General features: G+C 42.4%; 1 protein-coding gene across 1 annotated transcript; it reads right to left on the minus strand.

The window, feature by feature from the left end:
• Positions 1 to 2,704: 2,704 nt before the first annotated feature.
• On the minus strand, positions 2,705 to 21,329 carry SPG21 (SPG21 abhydrolase domain containing, maspardin). The gene is made up of 9 exons (XM_063142370.1): positions 21,234 to 21,329; positions 20,170 to 20,261; positions 11,364 to 11,525; positions 9,535 to 9,615; positions 8,234 to 8,379; positions 7,513 to 7,621; positions 6,892 to 6,999; positions 4,915 to 5,055; positions 2,705 to 3,424 (listed from the first exon to the last, which is right to left on the minus strand). The coding sequence occupies exons 2-9, from the start codon at positions 20,230 to 20,232 to the stop codon at positions 3,296 to 3,298; spliced, it is 939 nt and encodes a 312-aa protein (XP_062998440.1). The 5' UTR covers positions 20,233 to 20,261; positions 21,234 to 21,329; the 3' UTR covers positions 2,705 to 3,295.
• Between the last annotated feature and the right edge of the window lie 281 nt (positions 21,330 to 21,610).

The following is a 21,610-nucleotide window of genomic DNA, read 5'->3' on the forward strand; positions in this document are numbered from 1 at the left end:
CTCTAAGGGCTTCTTGCCATAACAAGTGGCAACTTTTTCCACTGGCCAGATTGCAGCATTTATTCAAAATCAGGTAAATGCGAGTCATCTATCAGTTGTTTCTCGTTGCAGCAATGCATTCCGACAGAAAAGGGGGAAGGGGCTTGGTGCACTGTTTCCTCAAATGTGGCAACTAAGAAAGGAGGTATACAACTCATTTTCCAGGTCTGAAACTAAAGCTGCACTCTTAAACTTCCTTACAAGTAAATTCCATTAAATCCATAGACTTTACTTTCGGATATGTGCGGTCAGAGTGTAAAAGGGCAGGCTGGAAGAGATCACTGTGAAGTACAGAATCTGCCATTCTTCTGCAGCTTACCTGTTTTGCGAAATGCATTGCGGTGGCCCGGCTATAGAAAACATTTGATTAATTTTCACTAGAAAATTATTGCCCTTCATGTTCCATCGTGCAAGGGTGCATTTATAAAGGCATTTCATACACTCTTCCCTTGCCAAACAGGTGCTAGTGATCCATGGCTATTTTCACAGTGTAACTAGTTTACATCCTATTCATGTAGATATAATTTATTTTTAAAAACAGAAAGAATTGTCATGAAGGTGCATTTTCCTCTCAGCCCATCGTCCCTTGTGCACATTTCATTGGATGTTTTGCTTACTTGATTTCTTCTTCTGCCCCCACCACACACACACACACTATGGGCACAGACCAGTTGAAGTTAAACACTCAAGCCCCATTGACTCCAATAAGGCTGATTAAGATAGCTGTTTCACTTTGGTTGGATTGTGCCCAAGGTTCTTAATTGTCCTTGACAATCCCCTTTTAACTATTTTTTTGTTGACTGCAGAGATACTGGCACAGTTCAGACAACACGTTAGTCAACACAGTGTGAAAACTCCACTCAGCGGTTGAGTTTTTGGGAGGTACTCCCCACGCAACATGTTCTAACTCCACCGCTGTGTGACTGTGGGCTACCGTGGAGTTGAGTAAAAGGCAACATGACGTTTGATTGACAGTTCCTCCACCCTCTCTCCTCCCGCAGTCCTCCTGATGGTATCCCATCAGCCATTGCTGCAAAAAAAACCAATCCCAGCCGCTCTCCTAGAGTGGCACTTGCTCCTTTCGCTGCTTTTGCCAGGGAACTCTGTAGCCAGTGGGAAAAGTCAACTCAAAGCAACAGAAAACTCCATGGAACCCGCCACACAACGGTTGTGCAAAAACTCTCCTCTGAACAGTGTGGATATTCTGTGTGGAGCGTTTTCCAAAAAAAACGCCATCGTTGTGTGGAGTTTTCCCTCCAGACAACAGATTTCTCAATTGTGTAAAAACAGCACCGTGGAGTCCTAAAATTTATTTATTTATTGCATTTATATCCTGCCTTTTTCCTCCAAGGAACCCAAGGGGGCGAACAGAGTCCTCCTCCTCCACATTTTATCCTCACAACAACCACCCTGTGAGGTAGTTTGGACTGAGAGTCTGTGACTGGCCCAAAGTCGCCCAGTGGGGACTAGATCCCGGATCTCCCGACTCCAAGTCCAACACTCTAACCACTACACCACAATGGCTCCATTGAGAAAGGTACAGCATACATTAAAGCAGAGCCTGTCCACCTGTTTTTTAGTGCATCTTTCCTGTTAACTCTTGAATGGCATCTGTACTGGTACAAGATGCAATTACACACACACCTGGTGCACATGCGTTGCATATTTTTTAGGCACAACACTTGTCAAATGTTACAGGAAGATGCAACTTGCCAGCACCTTTTCTGCAATAAATGAAATAGCAATCATGTCAACTGAAACCCTGCACAAGAATATAGTTCCTGATAAACACCGGGCAGCTACTGTGTTCGCTCTAAACAGCAGTTCCGTACTTTTTCAGAGCGATACCCAAATGTGACTGGTTAAATGCACCCTGTTTCTGTAGGGGGAGGAGCTTATTCAATTCACGTGAAGATTAGCAGGGAAGGGTTGATTTAAGCCTTCATGCTAAGTTAAGGGGAAACTAATTTACAACAAAGCCAATACTTTTGTAATCCATGTTAACTTCTTGTTTCGTACACCTCAGCTATGCACATGGAGATTAGCTGGAGGGCCAGCATCTTCTCTTTAGCATATAGACAGCTACAAATTCACTACAGGGAAAGTGTGTCAACTTCAGATATTAAGATGCTCTGCAGGTGGACAGTCTTCAAAACAGCACGTGCTTTTCATTCAACACTGGCAGGATAGTGGCTGTGCGTAAACAATGACAGTACACTTTTCTTAAAATTGTCATGAAGTTTTGTATTTTTTAAACAGTGTTTAAGCATCTGATTTTCAAATAAACGATTTTTTCCCTTAAGCAATTCATGTTTTGTTTTGTATTAATTAAGCGAAATCCGCATCTCTCATCAGAACCTGAAGTAGCTTCTGCACCAGAAACCCTGGGTCGATTGAACTACCCTATTTCTTCAATTCTAAGACACACTTTTCCCCCCATATAAACATCTCTAAAAATGGGCTGCGTCTTAGAATCTCGGGTGTGTCTTAGGTGTTTTTTTTCCTGTTGGTGGTACTGAAATTAGGGTGCGTCTTACAATCGATGGTGTCTTACAATCGAAGAAATACGGTACTCACATGTTATATATTTTGGTGCAGAAATGGAAGACTGTCTTTGGGTATTAAATATCTGTGTAGAGCTATGAGGACAGATCCGTTATCATAATACCTTTTTCAACTGAAATTTTATTCAAAAAATGTAGATAGCAATGCAATTTTACCAAAACAAAACAAAAAAAGTATGCTTTGATCTCAAATGAAGTCACTAACTGGCAACAGTATATAAAGAAAAGTAACAGCAACATTGGCACTTCAACATAGTTTTTTAAACTAAATAATCAAATTATAAATGAACTTTCAGACATCCATAATTTGCTCATGATACACAAACACCCCTCTCTGCATGGAGATATATATATTTATATTAAAAAAGATTATATTCTTTAAGAACACAATAGTGTGAAGGCTTTGGTAGCAAAAGTTTGTCTTAGATAGTTGTTGTTTTTAAATGAGTCTTCTAAAGTTGCATCCTTCGCTTTGATCATCTGAATTTAGCTCGTGAATAGTGATGCGACCCAAGTGTCCATGGGTGTATTTCATTTAATGAAATTGGTCCAGCTTAGTTTAAGGACACAGTTCTAACCGGTTTAGTTGTAAGGAAAACAAGAGACTTGAAAGATGCAATTGTAAAGGAAGACTGCAAGAAACAAAGGAAAAGTACAACCCTCTGAATGAAGCGATTCCGCAAGTCCAGGAACTACAATGGCTGCTTTTCTTGCTCACTGCTAGCTTGGAGCTTGGCTTTCTGGACTTCAAGTTCTTCCGCACTGACCATGGACGGGTCAATTGCAGCGTATCGGGTTCCGTGGAACTGAAGTAAATGTACCTATGGGAAAGATGAATAGCCAAAGTAGTACGGACTCACACTTCCCCAACAGATTTAAAGCCCTGCTCAACCCATGCGGAACTACAGCCAAATGCAGCTTCCTGTGTTCAGCAATGGGTACAGCGCTTATACGAAAGCATACGTGGCAGTCTGGAAAAATGTTAAAAGCTCTCCCAGAGCCCTCACCAACAGCATAAGAACATCAGAAGAGTCCTGATGCTGGATCAGACCAAGGGTCCATCCAGTCCAGCACTCTGTTCACACAGTGGCCAACCAGAACAAGCAGGACATGGTGCAACAGCACCCTCCCGCCCATGTTCCCCAGCAACTGGGGCACACAGGCTTATTGCCTCGAATACTGGAGATAGCACACAACCACCAGGGCTAGTAGCCATGGACAGCCTTCGCCTCCAGGAATTTATCCAACCCCCTTTTAAAGCCATCCAGATTGGTGGCCATCACCACATCTTGTGGTAGTGAGTTCCAAAATTTAACTATGCGCTGTGTGAAGAAGTCCTTCCTTTTATTTGTCCTGGATCTCCCACCAATCAGTTTCACGGGATGACCCCAGGTTCTAGTATTTTGAGAGAGAGAGCATAATTAGAAATATCTGGTGTGTCTAGAACACAGGGGTGGGGTGGGGCAACCTTTTTGGGACAGTGAGCACTTCCCTGGAATTTTGAGGGAAAGTTGTGGATGCTCTCACAAAGAGTGGCCTTGTCCATTCATAAAATGGCTGCCATTGTGAGCATGGCCGGTGGGGAAATACCCATTTCCCAGAAGATGAACTGGCAAGAGTTAAAGAAAAGTAACTTGCCCAAGAACCGAAGTACAAGCCAGAGGTTGAGGCTGAGCTCCAAAACGCAAACCCACTCTTTTGAACCAAAATGAAAATGGCACTAGAGGGCCTCACTTTGCCATGTCACATGCCAGCTCCCCAATTAAAAAAAATAATCAATAATTTTAAAAGTCTTAATAAAATTGAAATAAGGAGGGGGTAGGGAGCCTGGAGGGTGCCCCAAGACTGAGAAGTGTCCGTGGACACATTGGTGTCCGTGGGCACCACACTGGAGACGCCACATCTAGTTGGAACCAAATGGACTCCGCAGTCACTGCAAATGAGGGTCATTTGGAAGTGCCATGGAACTTTGACATGGTGTTACCCGTTTATTGGGGGTGGGGGAGGAGAAGGACATCCATTTTCTCAGAGTCCTGTCACCTCTCTCTCTGCCCAATTAGAGAAAGCCCTCTCGTCACTTTTCTTTTCTCCCATTCATGCAACATGTCTGCCTCTAGCAACAGGACATTGCGGGAATTTAAGAAATAACAACCTCTACTTCGCTCAACTGGTATCTCACCAGCAAATACAACACCACTGTGTTCATATAAAGCTCTCCTTCCTATCACTCACCACCCCGACAATGCAGGCAAAGCTTTGCATTCCCAACCTAGCGCTGAGAGGAGGAGAAAAAATTAAGGTGTAGACTTACTTGGATATAGAGATTTACTTCAGCGCTTCTGCAGAGATAAGGGAAGTTGCCCCCCGTCTTGAGGTGGGCTCTCCTGGCATTGGGATACAGCTTATACATCTCTTCCTTTGCTTCAGTGGAAAGAGCACTCTGGTCAAATACCTAGAAAAGTCAGTTGATCAACACTAACCATCTTCTGCAATCCAAGGCAATCCAGTGTGGAGTCTTGTCTCTTTAGAAGCTTGGCCGCGGAATTCAGTTTGAGGACATGCCTCTGACTGCAAAAGGCCCCATGAGAATTAGGTTTTCCCTCCTTTATAGACTCCAACCATGTTCTCCCAAAGCTGAGGTCACTGCCAGGCCAACGAATTTGGAGATATCTACAGCGGCTGGGTAACTTTTAGAACTGCTAAATGTCTTGTGTGGGCCCTGCTCTTGCGCGCAAAGACCAAGGGAATGAATGAATGAATGAATGTAACACATCTATATGAAACTATAATGGCTGGTTGCTAAATACAATAAACTGGTAATATGGCTACGTACTGCAATAATTTAAGTGAAGGAATGCTGGGGCAACAGTGAGATTTGGGGATACAAGAGAGAGGTGGCCCTGCCCACCCCCACCCCCCTTTCCTGCCTTTCCTCTTCATTCTTTTTCCACTTGTGTAAAACCTGGGAGTGTTTCTTTTCTTTGTCTGCCTCCTTCTCTTCCCTCCACTGTTCAGCCACCTCCCCCACCCCCAAAAAATCAGGCACTCTGTCGAAAATAATATCGTTGGCACCTGTGAACGGATTTGCAAGGGGGTGACCAATATAGTTTATTTTTCCTCGTTTCATTCTTTCCCCTCCACCAAGTAAATATTTTGCTTGAGCGCCTTATATTCTCCTCGTTGTTCACTCTAGATTCCCTGGCGTCTTCTCCTCCAACTCTCAGGAATGATCAACTCTACTTTCTCCCTCTATGGAAGCAAAGCCAAGTGTTCTGAGCACAGGGACAAATACATTTCAAGTGGGGGGGGTTTCTATATATGTTTATCATTTGAAAATAAAGGAGAGAGGGAGGGAGTTTCTGAGGACTGTATTCACTTGAACATCCTCTGACGCCAACAGCAATCATATGCATATACTCAGAAGTAAAACTACTAGATAGCATGACTCATAGTAGGGCAGCAGGAGACTCCAGCCCATGTTGTCATTTCGTAACCATTTCTGCCCCCACCTCGCCCCCAGGTGCCATTTTGCAACTGGCTCTGGGTGATGATGGATCTCAAGGCACTGATACACACACACACACACACACACACACACACACACAGAGAGAGAGAGAGAGAGAGAGAGAGAGAGAGAGAGAGAGAGAGAGAGAGAGAGGCAGCTAGACGGGCCGATATTCTGGGATCATCCCTATGCGTTCACATGACACATGGGATCCTGGAAGCAGGGAGAGATGATCCCTTCCTTTCCCCAGGATATCGTCCTACACTTCTAACCCGCTTTTTCTGCGGTCTTGGGCTGATCCTGAGACCACAGAACGTGCAGCCAGGCGTCGCGGTGTAGTCCCAGCTCCTCGCGAGTAAATGTGAGGAGCCGGGAACTGCACATGGAGCGCAGAGGTCCTCAGGAGCTCTGTGCCCATCGGGGGTGGGGGTAGCAGGGAAAGTAATTTTTTTTAAAAAAAACTTACCATTTTTCGCTCATGCACTCCGTCCGGTTTAACAACAACAACAACAAAATGGCGGGCGCGATTTCACGAGCCACGTGTAGACCAGGGTGACGATCTCGCGATCATAAAATCACGAGATCGTCGCTGTAAAACCCCATGGTCTAGCTGAGGCCAGAGAGAGAGGCCATGGTAAACCAAGCGTATGCCCACTCTGCTCTACATTCTCTTTTTTTTATGGAACTTCGCATCATCATGGATTATCCTCGATCAGTGCTCTCCGCCCCGCCCCGCCAATTCCAATCCCACATCACCCAAATGCTAAGAAAGATACTACTTACATCCATGATAGTGACAGGAATGTCTCTGATTTTATGAGGTTCCACGTAGGAATTCTGGCAATTGAGAGTAAGTCTTGAAGCAAGCTCACTTTGGCCCAGGGTTTCCAGCTTTCGGAAATTTAAAATAGATAAAAACATCGGAAGATTATGAATTTAGCTTGAAATGGGGCAGTAAAGAAATACCCACAGTATGCAATAAGCTCATTTATTAAAAGCATATTTTGCTTTGCTTTTCAGCTAAAAAGGCTCCCACAGCAGCTTTAAACATGAGCTGGAAGTCTGGGTTGTCTCTCCCCGGGCAACCCAGAGTACCGTGTTCAGACATCACAATAAACCATCCCTGGGTTGTTTAACTCAGCGGGATCAGACAGGTGGCCAAGAACCAGCACACTCACGTACTCCCACTTGTCTTCTCAACAACCTACGTTTTGTTAAAATGCAAACCAGATCAATAAAAACAAGACTGTCCCCCTGCCTCTAGACTTACAATGTAAAATACATAACAAAGAAGAAAAAGGGAATGAAGAGAGAAGAAAATATCCAATATTAGGTGTGTTTTCAGCATGCAAAACTTTAGAACCAAATCACACAATTATCTGTTTGACATTTAGGAATCCTTACCCTATCAACCATGAAATCAATTCCATCAGCCATTTCAGGGTCGACAGGGCCAGACGCGAAGTTACCAAGAACTATTTTCTTCAGCATAAAAGCAGGCAGTAGCCAAAAGCTGAAATGATATGAATATAAGGCAATTTTGGTCACTTTACCCTGCCTCCAGGAGAAACATTGGATTGTCATGTGAAACATTACATACAAAGCTCTGGTTGTATTTCTTGTTTGCACGTGCACACACACACACAGAGCACTCCCTCAAAATTAAAGCCTGGACTTGTTAATAGTTTGCATTAACATGATCAAAGAAGGTTTTATTCTACTAGAGCAGTACGACTATGGAACCAATGACCAAGGGAGGTTGTGGGCTCTCCCACACTAGAGGCCTTCAAGAGGCAGCAGGACAACCATCTGTCAGGGATGCTTTAAGGTGGATTCCTGCATTGAGCGGGGGGTTGGACTCAATGGCCTTATAGGCCCCTTTCAACTCTGCTATTCTATGATTCTATGAATGCAGAGAGCATTTATGGATTCTAAAAGCTAATTCTGCAAAGCGGAGCAGTACTTGGTTTAAAAACAAAACAGAAGACAGCTTTTCAAAGGCCAAGGTGTAGTTGCTATTAGTTTGCTTATCCTAATATTCATAAACGATAGACAAGGAATTATATTTTAGCTTTACTTTAAAAAAAAAAGAAGCTATAGCAGATATGTTTTGTCTGCTTCTCACCTGTTTGCTGTCCAGGTCTGGTTGAAAATTGAGGTATCACTGAAAGAGTTGCACAGAATCAGGGACTGGACCCTGGGAGATTTGTGGGTGTATTCGGCAAATTTCTGAGCAAGGAAGCCCCCCAAAGATGCACCAAAGAGGTGAACCTAATTTAAAAGCAAAGATGCCTTAGACGAATTCCGCTAATGCTTAATTGTGTTCTATTAATAGTAATAAATATGTTATTTATTATATTTTAACGTTCAAAGCACTTGAAAGCTACCTAGAATTCTCACCACACTGAGGATGGAAAGCCAAGAGGGTGCTTTGCCTTGGTCAACATGGTGAGAGTTCATGGCAGGAGATTCAAACCAGGGAATTTCTGCTTCATACATCACTCTCAGCGACTACGTTCTATCAGCTCTCAGAGTATTTATACAGAAATAAATGACTCCAAATAAAATTATTTCCTCCCTCATCACCTGACATTTTCTGAAGTCTTATCAATTATGCTCAAGCACAATTGTACTCACAGAAATAAAGCAAGCTCTGTTTGGTGGAAATACATACATTATTTATTTATTTTTTGGTAAACCACCCTGGGCCTTTTTTTGATGAAGGATGATATATAATATATATATATATATATGGCTCTGCAGAGGCCACCAGTGAGGGAGGAAGAAGCAGCCAGGCACCTCTCCACCATGCCTGGGTCCAGCTCCAGCTGAGAGCCCCCTCCCTCCTGCTACCAACTGTCTCTGCAGAGGCCACCATGAGGGAGGAAGCAGCAGCCAGGCACCTCTCCACCGTGCCTGGGTCCAGCTCCAGCTGAGAGCCCCCTCCCTCCTGCTACCAATTGCAACTGCTGAACTTTCCAACTAAGATTGTAGTGCCTGAATTTGCTTTCCTTTCCCCCCTCCTCCTCCTCCCTCCCAATCCCCTTTCCTTTTGTGTCATGTCTTTTAGATTGTAAGCCTGTGGGCAGGGACTGTCAAGAAATACTTTTGTAAGCCGCCGTGAGAGCCTTTTTTGGCTGAATGGCGGCATAAAAATCCATAAATAAATAAATAAATAAATAAATAAATAAATAAAAATATCCCAAGTACCCTACAACTACCAGCATGCCCCAGACAGCCAGGCTAAGCATGCATAGGATTGCACCCTACAGTATTTATTACAAGTGGGCCTGAAAAGCTACGAAATTGATCCGGAGTGTTTCTCCCTTTGATGGAGCAATTCATGTTATTCTTAATAAACTCTAGGCTTTTTACCTAACATTTTTACTGTAAGCACAGGCTATTTGTCAATCTCAGGGCACTAACTTTATCCAGCTGAAGATGGTCTAACAGTTTTCTGAATCCATCGCAGAACTCAAAAATTTCCCAGTAAACTGGATACTGCAACTGAAATAATTAGAAAGGTAGGTTAACTATGGAAAAGATAATCAGAAGTATAAATACACAATTTTAGCTTCCTTGCACCTTTTGGCACCTGTGGCAGTGGCAACTTCGAAGCCAGCTGGCAACTTAAGAGATGCATTTGCATCCTAAATGGGGAAATAAATCCCATCTTGTGCTAGGGAGCAGGGTCCTATAATCCCAGCTCAACTGAAATGCTATTGTTCTCTGATGAAAACTTTAATACAACTCCTGGCCAAGTCTGGATTTCAATGTTTAATTATTTGCAGTTTTACCCACTGCCCCCCTAAAATTCTTTAAAGGCAGCAGGAAAATTAGAATACAGTTGCTCACAAAGAACAGCACTGTTGAACCCAAACATACTTCGGAGGAGAATTTTGTAACACGTGCTTGCAGGCGTCAGTCATGTTCGACGTTTTCAGAAGTTTATTCATGTTCTACATTGTGATCATTGTCACAAGGTCTCGGGGCTCATTATAATAGCCCAGAGATCATAAGGCTCTAAAATGCAGCCCAATCAAGGTTTTCCAACCACTGGTTTAGTGAATCTCCAGTGGAAGAGAGTTCCAAGAAGCCTAGCTCCTATGTATGAAATTGGTACTTGGAACCATAATAGAAGAATGTCTGTGATCAGCCTTCTATCACTACAGGCTGAGGAGAAGCAGAAAGATCTCCCAAGGTATGCACAACCCACACTTTTAGGCCATTTTTATAATGGAATCGCCTGTATTCATAATCTGAATCGCCAAGAAGGATTAGATGGTGCTGAGAAAAGACATCTTGCTACAGAGGTATGATTTCCCATTGAAAAGAACACCAAGGCTGAAGCAAACTGAAAAGTCAGTATCAGTGTTCATATTATGTTTAAGAGACATACGCATACAGGCAACGTAGGCACACTAGAAAAAAAATATCTATGTGCAATTTTAAAAGGGACAGAAGCCGGGATCCTGAGATGAAATCTAGCTCATTTCATATGGCCTTAAGAACACATAAAAAGCTAGTTTTAAGTTTAGGTTAGGAATCTGCTTAAATTATAATTATTATTATTATTTATTAATTATTATTATCTTTATATTTATTCATATCCTGCCTTTTGCCCAAAGCTGGGCCTCAAGGCAGCTTTACATAATTAAAACATATACAATTAAAATCTACAAACAGAAATATACAAAAGTTAAAAATATAACTAAATACGCTTCGATATTAAAACATTTAAAATACACATAACAATTTTAAGAGTCCTATGCATAGACAGAGGTCCAGACTATTAAGGCCTCCCGGAACAAAAAAGATTGTGCCTGCCTCCAGAAGCACATCAAGGAGGCAGCCAGTCTAGCTTCTCTGGAGTTCCAGAACCCTGGAGCAGCCACCAAGAAGGCCCTGTCCCGCGTTCCCACCAGATGTGCCTGTGATGGTGGTGGGACCGAGAGAAAGACCTCCCCCTAAAGATCTCAAAGCATGGGCAGGCTTATATGGGAGAATACAGTCTTTCAGATAACCTGAACCCGAGCCGTATAGGATTTTATAGGTCATAACAAGCACTTTGAATTGTGCCTGGGGAAAAACTGGAAGCCAGTGCAGCTGTTTTAACAGGGGAGTTGTATCTACAAGCAGTGGCCACAATACCTCATATCTTATCAGCTCCTGTGACTTTACTTTAAGGCAAGAGATGTGAAATAATTATGTACCGTAGTGGCAAATTCAGATGGAGTTGTGTTGAAGATACTCACAGCAATGACTCTGTAGCCCCATCCAGATAAGGCTAAGATCTGCTGAAAGAACACATCTGCAGTTCCGCTGACGGGTGGGAGAAATATAAGAGGGCACCGGATATTCCGGGGTCCTGCATCATAGAGTGACCAAACTTTACTGTCATCGTCATCTACTATAATCTGCAAAAACAATTTTAGAGAAGGAAAGATGATCATTCCTTAGCAACAGCTACCTTTGATGCAGATAACTGTATTTGTACAGCCACTGTGAAAGGTGCTCCAAGTCCATTAGGTTTTCCTTGAACCAAGCCTGTCTTCTATTCTTTCCTCAAAAAGCAGTTTTTATTAAAGCATGGAGGTGTTTGCTGCTTACGGGAAGTAACTCTTTGGATCCAGGCCTACGTTCTTTTACCAGCTACTCCAAGTAGCTTTGAGCGAGACACTTGCATACTTAGTACGGCATTTCTATAACAGGATTATTCTGATAACAACATGGCCAAGTATAGCGTATGAAATGTGGCATTTTCCCCACATGAAGATTGTGCTTCACCACATCTGGGAAATTTTCTGTAACATGTGCTCTCAAATGCGGTGAACTTGAGAGAGACCTCAGCAAGCACTCCCCACTGACAGTGGCTATTACATAACATCATACAACGAAATATGATTCACTGTATTATCATTATTTTAAATCCTTGTTTGCATCCACAAGGATTGGTGGTGATATATGCTAACAACCACCCCACAAGACACCAGAAACCACTCCAGAACATCTCTTAACTATTTCACTTTGCAAGTAAAAAAGCTTTTAAATGTAGCCTCAATTTGTAGCTTCTGATGTTTGCACTGCCTACCAACATTATCTCGAAACAGAATCACAGCTGTGAAAGATAATCAACTGCTTTGCTAGCTCTATAACTGATACCACATAACCTGCCAATACAAAGTATTATCCACAAGCAGTGGACACAATACCTCATATTTTATCAGCTCCTGCGACTTTACTGCAAGGCAAGAGATATTAAATAATTATGTACCGCAGTGCCAAATTCAGACTGAGTTTCAGAAGCGTTTTAAGAAAATAATTTCCTTCCCTTCTCTCTGCCACAACTACTATTAGACTGCTCCTGATAGTATAGTTTTGGATCCAAAAATGCCACTTTGCTGAAACAACACAGGTCGTAGAGAAGTTCATGTACCCAACGCAAGCATCACTTATACCTGCTGTCTGAAAACAGGATGGAAATAAATCACGTGAGCATCGAGACATTCTACTCTGAAACAGAACCAACATCAAGAACACATGCAAATCTCAAATATTCAGAAGTCAAACTCTCCCTGCTTCCTCAATTCTTACAATCAAATCATGGGACTGAAAATACATGGGGTGGGGGTAGTTTTGTCCTTGAGGGTTCAGAGGACAAAAACCTCACAGCCAACTTCCTTTTCTAGACACTGTGGGTTAAGCAACAAAACAACATGGCAGACAAGTCATATCCAAATTCAATCAGTGTTGAGAAGTCACTAGGATGAGACAATTACTGGTTTATAAAGGTATGCTCTTAATGCAGTCACTTTAGGCAGCAAAACATTTCCCATGCTGCTATACTCAGATGTAAACCTATGTCTACTCACAAGCAAGCCCCACTGAGTTCAATGCAACTCGCTCCCAAGAAAGTATATATAGGATTCCAGCCCAAATTAAGTGTTCCATTTTGATGGCATTTTATTTTAAACATTATTCTGAAGATGAGGAACAACTTTCAAAAACCTGTAAGAAGAATATTAGAAGTGCTTTATTTTTGTTCAAATACACCGATGTGCATTCTGTGCCTACTTTATTCGGAAATGCACAATGCAATAGACGCCAATTCACAGAACAGTTTTGACAAGATTTAAAAGCGGAAGAGGGGGAGATACGGTAATTAAAATCTCATCACGGTTGAGGAATATGAGGAACACGAAGTTGTGGAAGATTTCAACAAAAGTTTGTGTTTGTTTTTGATTTTTAGCACTGCCAGGATATATTTGACTCCAACTACTGACAGAAGTTTAAAAACATTACATGTTTAATCTCAATAAGATCGTTACATAGTATTTTGAAATATGAATAAGGACCGTCCTCATCCTGTAGAGAAGAAGAAGAGGCGGAGGAGGCAGCAGGAAGGCAAGGACCACCTCAGCCCACGGCTCTAACTGCACTTCTCTTGAGCCATAGGATCTTAAACAATCAACTCCGTGAGATTGATCCTGATGGGCGGTTTTGTTTAATTTAACGTTGATTAGAGTGGTTTAATTAATGTATCTTTATCTTACTTGTAAGCTGCCTTGGAAGGATTTCTATCTTGAAAGGCAGGATACAAGTCACGGTAATAAATACATAAAGGCTCAGTTCAGACAACATGTTAGTCAAGGCAGTGTGAAAACCAGGGTGGATTTGATTTAAATCAATTTGATTTAAATCATGATTTAAAACGCGATTTAAATCACTACTCAGAAAGACTCGATTTAATCATGTGACTTCCCCCCCCCCCAAAAAAGTGCACTCTATTCATTGATTTTTTTGAAACTTAGCACTTAAGAGGTAAGAGGTTGATTCTGTGTACATAGATTTGCAATGGAACAATGGGATTGTGAACTCCGCAGACACAAATTCACAGTTTTGAGAACTGTAAAACCAAGCAGCTGTGATAATATCTTCTAGATAGAAAAATTGCCCAATAAACTTACAGAAACCTCTGGAAGATCCATTCACAATGAATGGATGAATGGAATTCATTTACCCAAAAATTTAAACACTGCATGAATATACAGCCTCATGCTACATAATTAAAAACTAATCCTTATTTCATGATGAATAACCTTTGGACTATAATGTATCTTAAATAGAAAACTACCTTTGGATAGATGTTTCCTCAAAAATCATTTTATTTTAAAAAAATCAAATTTAATTTAAATTTTAAAAAGATTAAAAAAAAACAACCATTAATTTTTATCCACCCTGGTGAAAACTCCACTCAACAGTTGAGTTTTTAGGAGGTACTCCCCACACAATATGTTCTAAGCTCCACCACTGTGGGCTACCATGGAGTTCATAGAATCATAGAATAGCAGAGTTGGAAGGGGCCTCCAAGGCCATCGAGTCCAACCCCCTGCTCAATGCAGGAATCCACCCTAAAGCATCCCTGACAGATGCTTGTCCAGCTGCCTCTTGAAGGCCTCTAGTGCGAGAGAGCTCACAACCTCCCTAGGTAACTGATTCCACCGTCGCACTGCTCTAACAGTCAGGAAGTTTTTCCTGATGTCCAGCTGGACATTTGATGCAACATTTGATTGACAGTTCCTCCACCCTCTCTCCTCCCCCAGTCCTCCCCATGGTATCCCATCAGGCATTGCTGCAAAAAAAAAAAAAACAATCCCAGCAGCTCTCCTAGAGTGGCACTCGGCTCCTCTTGTTGCTCTTGCCAGGAAACTCTGTAGCCAGTGGGAAAAATCAACACAATGGAAAACTCCATGGAGCCCTCCACACAACATGCAACACAACGATTGTGCAGGAACTCTCCTCTGTACGGTGTGGATATTCAGTGTGGAGTGTTTTCCCGTCAGACAACACATTTCTCAACAATGGTGTAAAAACACCACTGTGGAGTTCTAAAACTACTGCAGAGAAACGTGTTGTCTGAACTGAGCCAAAGTCAATGACAAAACCCTCTTTAAATGCCCATTTCATTAACTCAGTATCAAGTTTGCAGAACTTTTATTGCTGTAAACAGTAACAAAAATTCAGCTTTCCCTCCAACTCTACCGTTCAACGTCTCTGTTGACATTTAAAAAGAAAAATATTTCAGAAATCCTTAGGGATGGTTAACGGGATGTCTTCAGTCTACATAAAGAGCTGTACTTGACAGAGCATGTGAAAGATCACATGCTGCTAGTAACATTTTACAGCTCACCCAAAAAAGAAGAAAACAAATCCACCACCGGAGTCACTGACCAGTATCTATTTCAATTTTGATTATTATTTATTTATTGCATTTTTATACCACCCAAAAGTCGAAGCTCCCTGGGCAGCTCACAAAATTTGTTCATAAAAATGATGAACAAATGTTCGTTAACGTTCTGTTTGTTAACAGGATCAGAGTCTTGGGTTGCAGACAGTATGCCCACTGAACAAAAGCACTCGTCTCAGTTTGAGAGCAAATATACTTGATGGGAGGTGTTAGCTTCTGTTCATACAACGATTTTGATTCCTGCAGTGTTGCCACGAGATTTTGCCTGTACTTGTCACACAGCCAGAACTAGTCTCCTGTGTGCACACTCACATGGCAAGGTCACCACATTCTACGAAAGTGCTCATTTTCTAGACACCCTGTACTTGGGGAGTAGAGCGCACGCCCTGCAGTCACGAGGTCCCAGCTTAATTCTTGGCTTCTCCAGGTAATGCTGTGAAACACGCCTGCCTGAATTCCTAGGGAGCTATTGACAATCAGTGAGCTACATGGACCAGTGGAATGACCAAATGAAAATTCCTGTAAAAGTCACTTTGATTAGTTTCCAATGGCGAAAACGGCGGCCTGAACTGTGCCAGTTTTAAGACGATTTATGCATTATAACACTATTCTGCAATACTCTTCTTCCAATGAATGTACTAGCTATGCCTAAAGATGTAGAATTTCTGGAAATTTTGAGGCGATTTAAAAAAGGGGGAGAGAAATTTTGGGAAAGTTGAAAAATAAGCAATCCTTATTTTTTTTAGAGCTTTTACAGATCTAAACTTATTTTGTTATTTTAAGACAGCCTTCCCCAATGTGGCACCCTCCAAATATTTTGGAATTCGGCTCCCATCAGCCTCAGGCAGCGTGGCCAATGGTTAGGAACGCTGGGCGCTGCAGCCCAAAACATCCAGAGGGCACCAGGTTGCAGAAGCTGCCTTTCTGTTCCTAAAGACTTCTCCCATTAGGTCTTGTCGCTTTTTAAAGAGCTGGTGGGTTCAAAAAAGTAAGAAGGCGGCATCCAGGATAACTGTTGTAATATCATCTTTGATTAAGCCTGAAATTACACGAAGATGAGAAAATGCATTTGTTTTGAGGCCTCTGCCCCCACCGTGCTCAAGTTTGATACCGGTATAAAAAGACTCCTGCTTTCAGAAACACATGTTCTTCCTTTTGCAACCAAAAGCAGACTCATTCTCTTCCTCCCTGCCCGCCCACCCAACAATATCAGAGATGGGAATGAACTACGTAGGGTTCATTCAAGCCTTCTGCTGGAGAAATTTCCTTTTCCCAAACAAGGCACAGCTGATTCACAGTATGGCAGCTGGGTGGCTCAAGGGAGTCATAAGATGCCTTCCCAGTCCTGCTATTCACCACAATGAACTCTTTCACCCAGATTTTGAAAGTTCAGGAGAAAGTTTGCCTTGTGGTCAGCTAAGTAAAGTTCTTTATTGTGTCTTAGCAAATTGCCATTATACACAAACACAGAATAAAACACTATACAATTTAAAACTCCACCAACAAATCATTAAGAGTTGAATAGCTTTCCATTCAGTTTTTGGACATAGTGGGATGTATTTGTAGAGCACTGATGAGGAATTTGGAAGTTCTAAAGGATACATACTTCTCAGCATCAGACAATAGGAAACAAGCCTTAATAAGGGATGTCCTTCCCTTGAACTATCTTAGCGATGAATGTATTTGGTTCTGAGATTATTATACAAAGACCATTCTAGCAGTACATGAATAGTATCTTCAGTTGATGGAGAATTGCAACTGCATACTCTATCCTTTCACCCAGATTTTGAAAATGCAGGAGAAAGTTTGCCTTATAGTTAGCTAAGTAAAGTTCTTTATTGTGTCTTAGCGAATTGCCATTATACACAAACACAGAATAAAACACTATACAATTTAAAACTCCACCAACAAACCATTAAGAGTTGAATAGCTTTCCATTCAGTTTTTGGACATAGTGGGATGTATTTGTAGAGCATTGATGAGGAATTTGACAGTTCTAAAGGGTACATACTTCTTAGCATCAGACAATAGGAAACAAGCCTTAACAAGGGATGGCCTTCCCTTGAACGATCTTAACAACGAATGAATGTAGTTGGTTCTGAGATCATTATACAAAGATCATTCTAGCAATACATGAATAGTATCTTCAACTGGTGGAGAATTGCAACTGCATACTCTATCATTTCACCCAGATTTTGAAAATGCAGGAGAAAGTTTGCCTCTGATGTGGTTAGCTAAGTAGCAGTTATCTGCATTGCTGTCATTCAGATGGATGAGCTGCATATTAAAAAGGAAGGGAGGGATTTCACAGTAGAATAAAGTCTGCTATTTGGGGGGGGGGGTAGGGTTGAGAAAAAGAGGGGCTAGATTTCTTACAACTTTCCCCTCTTCTGGTTCTTCCCCCAACCAGATGGCTCCTGCCGGCCTTACTAGCTTGCCCTCAGGTTTGGTGCTGCTGAATGCCAGGTCAGTCCAAAACAAGATCTCCCCCGTCCATGTTCTGATTGTGGATGGAGGGGCCAACCTGATATGTATCGCAGAGACCAGGGTGGGTGAACTGGGAGGGGTTACTCTCCCCCAGCTTTGCCCTCCTGGGGTGGGTGGGGAGGTTTGCCGTGGTCTATAAAACATGATCTCCCTCTCTAGGCTTCCTGTCCATTCGAGTGCAGGTCTTGAGTGTCTCTACTTTGTGTTGGGCACCCGAAACAGGTTAGGGATTCTGCTGGTGTACCGTCCACCCCACTGCCCATCAGTCTCCCTGCCTGAGCTGATGGAGGTTGTCTCAGATTTGGTGTTGAGGACCCCCAGTTGCACTGGTTACTAATGTGTTTCCAAGCCCAGTTTAAAGCACTTTAAAGACTTGAATTATGATGAAGTTTGGTCTTTTGCTGCCTTTATTACTGCATTTTTTAATTATTATTATATGTATTTTAGTGTTACACACTGCCTTGGGAAGGCTCCTGCCCTGAAAGGAGGCCTATAAATATTTTAAATAAATTATATAAATAAACAAAAAGAAAAGCCATTATGGATCAGACCAAAGGTCTCTCTGATCCAGCATTCTGTTCCCACAATGGCAAATCAGGTGTTTACAAGACTCCCACAAGCAGGACACAAGCACAATAGCACCCTCCTGCTCATGCCTCTGATACTGGAAATATTGCACAGCTAACATTATCAGTAGCTGTTGATAGATTTATCCTCCATCTGAATTAGTGGCTATACCTTGCGGTAGGGAACTCAACGGTTTAACTTTACACTGTGCAAAGAAGCACTTCCTGAATTTCCTGCCATTTAGCTGCATTGGATTATCTTGGGTTCTGAAAGAGGAAGACCTATCCACTTTCTCCACAATTCATATGATTTTATACACCTCCCTGCTTTTTTCTAAGCTAAACAAACCCAAACGTTATAACCTTTCCTCATAAGAGAACTGCCCCAGCCCCTTGATAATTTTGGTTGCTCTTTTCTGCACCTTTTCCAACTCTACAAGATTCTTCTTGAAGCAGAATAACCAGAACTGTACACAGTATTTCAAGTGTGGTCGCACCATAGATTTGTATAAAGGCAATCAGGTTATGGCATTTTTATTTCCCCTGCCTTTTCTAATGACCCCCAACATGGAATTTGCTTTTTTCACATCTACCACACACCACAACTCCAAAACCCCTTTTCTGATCAGTCACCACCAACCCAGATCCCATCAACATATATGTATTTATTTCTGCCTCAAAGTGTCTTATTTTACACTTCCTTACATTGAACTGCACTTGGCATTTTGATAACCATTCCTCCAGTTTGGAGAGATAATTTCAGAGATATTTGCTGTTTCTTTTTAGTTTAACCACCCTAAATAATTTGCGGTAGCCCACACACTGGGCTACTTCGCTATTTATCCTTAACTCCAGATCATTTACAAACACGTTAAAATGCACTACTCCCAATACAGATCCTTGGGGAACCTATGGTTTATAACTCTCCATTATGAGAACTGACCGTTTATCCCTAATCTTTGGTAAATGCTTAAGGAACAGAAAGTAATTTATAAGAGGAACTTTCCTCTTATCCCAGGACTTCTAAGCTTGCTCAGGAGTCTTTAGTGAGGGACTTGTGAAAAGCCTTTAGAAAGTCCCGGTAAACAATGTCTACCGATACCCCAATCCACATGCTTGTTAATGCTGCTTTGTAAAAAATTCAAAATGTTTTGATATGCACTGCTGGTCCTGTGCCCCACCAAGCCGCTTCTACCTCATAGTGAGGGAGACCAGAAAACTGTTTTTCAGTTATAAAGCTTATAAAACCTTTATAGGCACCACATGATTCACGCTCACCTCATAATCAAATTGACAGGAGGAGAAGAGGTGAAACAGCTAAACAGCCTTGTTTTGGTTGCAATAAGGAAGAACACAAGCTTCCTGAAAGAGGACTTTTAAATGTTATAAACCTGTACCTAGCATGATTCTCCTGAAATAAGGGCAAACAAGATTTTGTTGAAGCTTGGATCTGTGAATCTCTGCTCTCAATCATTAGAAGCCATACAACAATGCAGTTCATGATGCATGACAGGCTATACAGCACATGCTTAAATACAAACCACAGATCACTCAAAAGCATTGCACAAAACGGCACACATATAACACGGACACACAGAACTTGGCTGCCTAAGGATATGAAATATGCTTCCACCTCTAGGGTCTTGTTTACTACACTCCCAGTTTGCAACTGAAGTGCGGATTCCACAGCGTTAGAAGCCCTCTTACATACACGTCCTAGAGCTAGCTCAGTGTCAAAGAGTAAATTAAAGACAGACCTACCTTTTTAAGAGGAACTGTACTTCTGAACCAGTTATAGTCCGGAGAGATTTTAATCTCTCCCATGATGATAACGAACCCACAGTAAGAAAAACCTGAAACACACAAAAGAAGTGTTTCACATGAAGAATGCAAGTTTAAAAACATAGAAGCACTTACATATTCAAGGGATTCAACTGCTAAGTTTGTTTCACACCCACCCACATTATGCACACATAAGGCAACCTACACAATGTTGTGCATGAGTGTGTGTGTGTGTGTGTGAGTGAGAGAGAAGGATGGAGTGATCATTCATTAATGTACCAGACTTACAAACCAAATCTATATTTTCACATCCCAGGGCCTAGGAGCTTCCTCCCTAGAGCTTAACCCTCTTCAAACCTCCTGCCCATCCCCTGGACTCTCAGTGAAGTACACCAGTGGATTGTAAACTTTTTTACACACACACCTGTTTCTTCCAGGGAGCTTAAGGGTGCCATCCTATGCACTTTGAGATCCTGCAACTCCCAGCATTCCCCAGTCATCATGCTGAGAGTGGTAGGACTTATTTCTCACTAAACATGCACAGGACGCTGCTCTAAAACCAGAGCACAAACCTTCCCCCCCCTACACTCATTTCACCATCACAACAACCCTGTGAGGTAGGGTAGTCTGAGAGACAATAACTGGCCCCTATTCACTCTGTTTTTAAACCCAGGTCTCTCCACTCCTAGACAAGCACTCTAACCATAAACCCACTCTGACTCGTGGCTACTACTACTACTTACTATAATCACTATTATTATTACTAATATTAATGGCAATAATATTAAGCATAAGAACAGAGCCCCTTCCCCACCAGACCTTCTCTTCGCCCCCTCCATCCCTTTTTGTTTTTAAGGCTCTGCACCAGACACCACCACCCCACCTCCAAAATCTATATATCAATATGAAAATCTATAAATCAATATAAAAATCTATATATCAGCAGCACAAACTTCCTTTCTCAATAAAGGTAGGCAACATGCCCAGGGGGGAGGGGCCTAGCCCCCCTCCCCTCCCCTCCCCTCCCCCTCCCCCTCATATACCGGCTTTTGTCCTCAGGCACGGGGCGGACGGCAGGGACGACTAGGCTGCACCCCTCCCCCTCCGCGAGACCCTCTCCCAGCCGCCGCTTCCTGGTCTCGCGGCGCCCTAAAGCCACCAGCCAAGCCCCTCCCCCTTTCCACTTCCCCGAGTGGGCGGGACCCCAAGTGGCACGCCAACCGTTGACGTCACACGTAAAGGGGCAGGGCTTCGGGCATGGACTGTGAACGGGGCTCCATGACGACCGAGGCGGGAGAAGGAAGAGCTTCTGTTGTCTTGGGTCACGTGGTGTGTGTGTGTTTGTGTGGTTTAAAAAAAAAAAAAAAAGCCGGACGCGCACGCGCACAGAGGCTGCATAGCTGTCACAACCAAGTCTTGT

This window comes from Elgaria multicarinata, chromosome 16 (assembly GCF_023053635.1).
Source record: "Elgaria multicarinata webbii isolate HBS135686 ecotype San Diego chromosome 16, rElgMul1.1.pri, whole genome shotgun sequence".
NCBI lineage: Eukaryota > Metazoa > Chordata > Lepidosauria > Squamata > Anguidae > Elgaria > Elgaria multicarinata.